At 48.0% G+C, this 6,413-nt stretch overlaps 1 protein-coding gene across 1 annotated transcript; it reads left to right on the forward strand.

Annotated features, from left to right (window-relative positions):
- Window positions 1–1,287: 1,287 nt before the first annotated feature.
- Window positions 1,288–5,735, forward strand: SPATA19 (spermatogenesis associated 19). The gene is made up of 6 exons (XM_045295185.1): window positions 1,288–1,365; window positions 1,542–1,598; window positions 2,072–2,164; window positions 2,324–2,415; window positions 5,248–5,325; window positions 5,669–5,735. The coding sequence occupies exons 1-6, from the start codon at window positions 1,288–1,290 to the stop codon at window positions 5,733–5,735; spliced, it is 465 nt and encodes a 154-aa protein (XP_045151120.1).
- Window positions 5,736–6,413: the final 678 nt, after the last annotated feature.

The following is a 6,413-nucleotide window of genomic DNA, read 5'->3' on the forward strand; positions in this document are numbered from 1 at the left end:
AAAAACACAAAATAACACACGTTGGCAGGTGTGTGAGGAAATTGTTACCCTTATCTATTGGTGGTGGGAATGCGAAATGGTATAGTCTTTGTGGAAAATGGTGTTTGATACTGCCTCAAAAACTTAAAAATAGAACTTAAAAAAAAATCCCTCAAAACTCACTGCCATTGATTTGAGGCTGACTCATTGTGCCTCCGTAGGACAGGGTAGAACTGCCCCTGTGAGTTTCAGAGACGGTAGCTTTTTATGGGAATAGCAAACTTCTCTCGCAGCCTACTTGGGCATGGCTTCCTCAACTCAACCAAAGAAAGGCTCCGTTTCCCAACAGGGATCACGTCCATCGGTGCAGGAAGCAAGACTTAACTACATAGTATTTGGGATCACAAGAAGATTCAAAATAGATGATATATTTTAAAATTACTTGAATCATTTGCATACATAAGATAGGGAAATGAAGAAAACGTCCTTGTTGGGACTCTCTTCCCTACCTTGGTGTTTTTGAGGAGCCAGCAGGCTCTTTCCCCATGGTCTAGAAGGATACGGATAGGAAGTGCTTGTGGCTTTGCTTTGACTGTGTGTTTAGGAGACTGGGGTGAGTTTGCCACATACTTGTTCTTCCCGTTTGGAAAACCTCTTTTTGCTTCAGCCTTGCTCAAGCCTGGTGGCCAGTCTTCAGCTTTCTCCCTCCCAGGCTTTCCTACTATGACTTGTGTTATTGTTCCATTGTGTGTTTGCCCCAGGCTGATCCTGGCTGTTTCTAACCACCAGCCCCTTATCTCTGTTTCTGCCTAAGGCCAATAGTAAGGTAGAAACTTCCTGACCACTCTTTTCATTTTAAAAATAAATCATTTTATTGGGGGCTCTTACAGCTCTTCTAATAACCCATACCTCCATTGTGTCAAGCACATTTGTACATTTGTTGCCATCATCATTTTCAAAACATTTTCTTTCCACTTGAGCCCTTGGTATCAGTTCTTCATTTTCTCCCCCCCTCACCCTCATGCACCCTTGATAATTATAATAATAATTATTATAAATTATTATTATTTTCATATCTTACACCATCTGCTGTCTCCCTTCACCCATGTTTCTGTTGGTCGGCACCCTCTGACCTCTCTTTTTCATCTCCACTTTGACCCTGGAGATGAAGGGTACTCATTGTGACATCATCAATGATCAGCCAATCAGGTGCTCACTCCCTTAGATGACCTCGCTATTCCATAGGCATTTGGAGGCAGCTTCAATGGGAGGAGGGAGCCAAGAAGGAGACCTAGTGTCAGTCTAAATATGATCATTACAACATGGATTATGTATGTTCTTGCCCGAAAAGGTGTAGGCTTCCCCTTCCCACCAAAAATGAGTTCGGTAAGTGGGGTTGGTGACAGCCAGGTAAAGTTTTTCCTCACATATCTTTTCTTCCTCGGCACCCCCTTCTGTCTTTCCAGAGCGATCTTGTAATATACCACTCTGTCTTAAGATGCAGAGAGAGGGAACTGGGCTTCCCTCTATTCTAAAAGCTCTGCTTTCCCGACTTGTTGCAGGACATTGAAGTTGTGGAAAGCGAGGCTGTGTCTGTGGTACAGCACTGGTTGAAAAAAGTGAGTAAGGCCCCGTCGGATCCATTAGTCACCCTTCTAGAGCGGGTGCAAGGGTGCGGCTAACCTCTCCATAGGACTGGGAACTGAAGTCGCTGGCTTAATATGATGTTGAACTTTGCCAAGCTACCCTCCCAGCAGTGTATCTTATTCACCCGACTATCCTAGAGGACACAGGCTGGCTTCCTTGTAAGAGATGTTCGTGGGCCCCTCAGTCCCCCAGCGCTGGGTTGAGCGGATATATGAGCATTACCTCTGCTTCACTGATGTCTCTGCAATAGCCGGGGGCGGGAACCAGAGACCTAGTGCACCTCTCAGGACAGTTGCAGTTGATTCCATTTTTGGCAGGAGCCAAGAGGTGTGAAGTGGGTTTGTGTGCTATGTTGTCGTGGAGAGGAAAAGGGGGTGGGGGTGAGAACAGAAGTCGGGTAGGCTGCAGAATGACACTGGTTCCGAGGAAAGTGCTCGCATTTCAGACTGAAGAGGAGGCTTCCCAAGGCATAAAGGAAAAGCTATCCAGCAACTACTCTCCCACCCATGGCCAAGACATCCATGTGACCAGAGATGTGGTAACTGACAAGTCTGAGGCTAGCAGTCGGGTGGGGGATGGGAAGAGGTATTAGAAATAATTCTAAGATGGGGGCTTGGTGGGGAGTGGATGGTGGGAGGTGGAGAGGAGACTTATCTGAGACTTGACAAATCATGCGGATTCTGACTGGATTTCCTAGGTGAAGCACCATCTCTCAAAGTCTGATTTGCTATCAAACCCGAGTCAAGAGGTTCTGGAGGAGAGAACTAGAATCCAGTTCATAAGATGGAGGTAAAATAACCCATTTGGAAGATGTGAATCCTCTTTTCAGGCATCAAGGTGAACCAAGCCCATGAACACTCTCCTCTAGGGCTGCCTTCTTTGGCTTGGAAATGGCTCGCCTTGCTTTGGGGTGTTAGGGAATATTTTTACCCTTTTGGAACCCCAGTGGATTCCTACATTTTTAAATGACTCAAGGGGCTGGTAAACGGGGCCTGCTCACCATTTCTTAAATGCTTTTGAATAAGTTTTACACTTCTGTTAATTTTGCACTTGAATTGTTAGAAGGGGCTGGATTTTAAAGAGCTAAAGGAAAATAAGCTTTTAAAATGCAAAAGCTACAGCCATCCCCTCCACTGAGGTATTGAGATTTCTCAGTGTCCTAGTCAAAAATCGTATGCGCCGGCTTAGGGCTGTGTGCCTGACCTCACGCAGGGCCCCTGCACTGTGAACTGCAGCCCCACTGCCCTTCTGGCCCTGAGCATGCGGACCCTTTAGACAGAAGGAGGCCGACTGAAAGGTGGACTGGGTTCCTTGGGGCAGGGCAGGACTTCTTGGTCCCTCTCTGCCACATCCTTCCCAGGAGAGGGTGTGGGAGGTTAAACTCTCCTGACAGAACTTTACAGGTGTCTTTGCTCTCATTGCTACTGCCTTCTGTCCTCCCAAGCCCCCACGCCTATCTTTGCTCTCTGCGACTGAGAGCCTTATATGTCTCGAAAACTATGTGTTTCTTTCCACATAAAGGTTTTTCATAGGTTTATCCAACCCAGTGGCACCAGCATCTTAAAATAGAATTCTGATGTAGAATAAAAACAAAACAGAAGGAATGTAGGCACTCCCTGGCAAGGGGTTTGAGGAGGCTGCCCAGGGCCTACCTGGGCAGCACCACGGGACCCTCGATGTGGCGGCCTTATTTGGTTTCGATAATGTGGCCAGAGCTGCCAGCATTTTATACATCTTAGCTGTGCCTCATAAAGAGTAAATATCTGAGAGATGCTGTAGGAGCCACAGCCAATGATCTATGTAGTTCTCCATGGAGAAGTTCTATGGAGACTTAAAACTAAACAAGCTCTGCTGCTGTCTGCACAATGCGCTAGTTCAAACGTCCTTTCCGATTTACTACCAAGTAGTCAGGACATACATAGCCCTTTCTTGAGTATTCATTTGTTTGATAGCCATGTGCTGACCACTAACTAACTGCCAAGCTCTCCAGAAGAGATAGAACTTACCTTCCAACTTCAAGGAGAAAAGGCTAGCGAGGCAGACAAAGTGTGAGAGGTTTAGAAAACACGGGTGTAGCCGTTAGAGCACCGCTAGACAGGAGTGAGTGTACTCGGGAGAGGTTTTAGGCGGAATATTTATTTCGCTAGCTCCGGAAGTGGGCAGGAAGTGGCTAAGCTGTAGTTTTCAAGATGGTGGGGCATCTGAAAGTTCTAACCCTCTTCCATCCCCTGGGGCTACTCCCCTGGCCAGATCCCCCTGCTTAAGGGCCCCTTCTTCTCGGAGGCTCCCCTTCATCCCCTCAAACATGAAGCAATCGCTGGCTCCTCTGAAACCCCTTCCTCCTCGATCAGCTTCTTTAGGCACCTACCTTGCTGGTCTACCTTGTGGAGCAATATTTATGAGTGCGTCTTCCTCCCCAGCCTGCATCTCCCGAGGCAGTGTCCATGCTATAGCACTCCCCACCTTTGAAAACTTCAAAGCACCTAGGGTCAGGCATTGTATAGAGAAGGAACCTTCACCAGAACTAGAAGTGGGCTATTCACCAAACATGCGGCCTTCCTTAGGGGAGGAGTGGAGCATGGAGTTCGAAAGACTACGATGGGGATTATACGCAGCAAGGCAAATGAAGCGGGATAAAATTAATCAACATCAATTTGAATATTTCTTAGTGGTTATTAACAACTCTATGAATAAAGAGGAATTTGTTATTAAAAAAAAATCAACAATGAGCCCCAAACCACACCTTCTGTCCTCTTTCAAACCCTCCTTGGTCGTATAGGTGTGTAAGCATTGGGCTACTAACCAAGAGGTTGGTGGTTCAAACCCAAGGGGGACCTGAGAGAGAAAGATGAGGCTGTCTACTCTTGTAAAGATTTACAGTCTCAGAAGCCCCAAGGGACAGTTTTTCTGTGCCCGGTATGGTTGTTATGAGTCAGAACTGACTTGACGACAGTGGGTTTGGCTTTGGGTATATGTGTGCTGACTTGGTTTACAGTCACTTCCATGTATCAGTGAATTTGGCATTGCACTGAGAACTGCCAAGGAAGTTGGAGAAGACTTCAGAAGGTGTGGCTTGCACCTTATAAGGCGACTGTTACTGTGCAATTCTAGCCAACGTCCTTAACCTCTCTGATTCCTCTGCCCTCGTAGAACCCTTTGTAGATGCTTAAGATTATTGGGAAGCTGCAAGCATTTGAAGGTGCCCTAGTTGCACTGTCTCTAAGCATTGGCTTGGTAATCACAAGGCAGGTGCTTCAGACTCAGCAAGCACTCCTCAGACGAAACATGGGGCCACCTGCTCTTGTGAAAATTTAGGCTCAGAAACCATGAAGACAGTTCCACTCTGTCCTACACCAGTAGGGATCCACTCAATGGCAGTGGATTTTGTGTGGCAGGTACTGGATTAGCAAAATAAAAAAATCTGGGGGCTTATTGTACAAGAGGGGTGAGAGGTCAGTTCAGAAGCTCATGGTGATGGGGGCCAGACCCAGTATTCATGTAACCCCAAGTCTAGCAGCTTCACCATGCTGGGGGTGGGAGTGGGCGGGGCCATGCTGGGGGTGGGAGTGGGGCGGGGCAGACAAGACTCAGGAGTCCCTGTGTTTGAATGGCCTTTTGCAGTCATACCCGAATCTTCCAAGTTCCAAGTGAGGTGAGAGAGGATGCGATTCGAGACCGGATAGAGCAGGTGCGACGAAGGTAAGCATCCTGGTCAGCATGGTGCAAACTCCTCAATGGAGACAGATAGGACTGGGAGTGGGTCTTGGACTTCTTACGAAATCCCAGTTGTGCTCTGTTTTGAGTGCAAAATCAGAGAAAAGCAGTCACAAAGGCCTCTCATCTCCCGGCGAAGCCCCCTTTCCCCAGCCGGCCTGGACCCAGTCCAGCCGAATGCCTTCTGTAAGATTCTACTCACAGGCCCCCACTGGTCAGGAGCCCCTGGTGTGGCCCACACCCCCTCCAAGCCATGACTAGCATGCCCTGTGCAGGTTCTGGCTCATCCCCCACCTCCCCTTGCTCTTTCTTTTTTGTTCTTTTGTAGCATATCGCACCTGGCAGTTGATTCGGGTCATAGCCCATATGTCACATCTTCCTATTCAGACTGCTAAGAATGACAGGTGAGAGGGCTGAACAGAGCAGAGAGTTCTGCTGAGCAGCAAAAACGGGGCGAAGGGCCGTGGGGATTTGATAAGGGGGGTCTGAACTCAGGGCCAACAAGGATGGATGGCAGCTTCCTTATACTCCTAAAAGGTTCTCTCAGTTTCCTGGCAGAATTTGACATTGAGCTTCAGACTCTCCCAATTGTGGTGCCACAGGCCAAACATTTGTCTTGGGATCCTGGGAGAGCTGGTGGAAATTCGAGTATTGACCTGGTTGGTCTGCAGTGGGGCCCGTGATTGTGCCTTTCCGATGGCTGTCTGGTAATGTGCTGCTGGTCTTTCGACAGCATTTAAGTAGAAGAGGAGAGTTTTGGGAGATCACTTTGGGTCATTTGACCTCCACCCTTGCACCCAGTAAGGAACCCTGGTGATGCCGTGGTTACTGTTTGGCAGCTAACTCCAGTGTCAACATTCCAGAACACCAGGCTGTCTGCTCCCGGAGAGTTACAGACTCAGAAACTCACAGGGACGGTTCTACCCTGTCCTGCAGAGTTGCTACGAGTCAGCATGGACTTGATGGCAGTGAGTTTGGTTTGACTTTGTGGTCTTGCACTCGGTATTGAGTGATCATAGCAATGGATAAAAGGCTAGTGATGGGGTGATCCATCACGGAGGCCCCCCATCAGG

The sequence above is a fragment of the Echinops telfairi genome, unplaced genomic scaffold (genome assembly GCF_000313985.2).
Source record: "Echinops telfairi isolate 266 unplaced genomic scaffold, ASM31398v2 ScPeMD7_5592;HRSCAF=6446, whole genome shotgun sequence".
Classification (NCBI taxonomy): Eukaryota; Metazoa; Chordata; class Mammalia; order Afrosoricida; family Tenrecidae; genus Echinops; species Echinops telfairi.

What these genes read in the sequence shown, in the direction of transcription:
- SPATA19 (XM_045295185.1), top strand. Translation starts at nt 1,288, where the DNA reads ATGATCATTACAACATGGATTATGTATGTTCTTGCCCGAAAAGGTGTA. An exon ending in TCCCACCAAAAATGAGTTCG is followed by an intron (nt 1,366 to 1,541) that starts GTAAGTGGGGTT and finishes GACTTGTTGCAG; the next exon opens with GACATTGAAGTTGTGGAAAG. An exon ending in TCCATGTGACCAGAGATGTG is followed by an intron (nt 2,165 to 2,323) that starts GTAACTGACAAG and finishes TGGATTTCCTAG; the next exon opens with GTGAAGCACCATCTCTCAAA.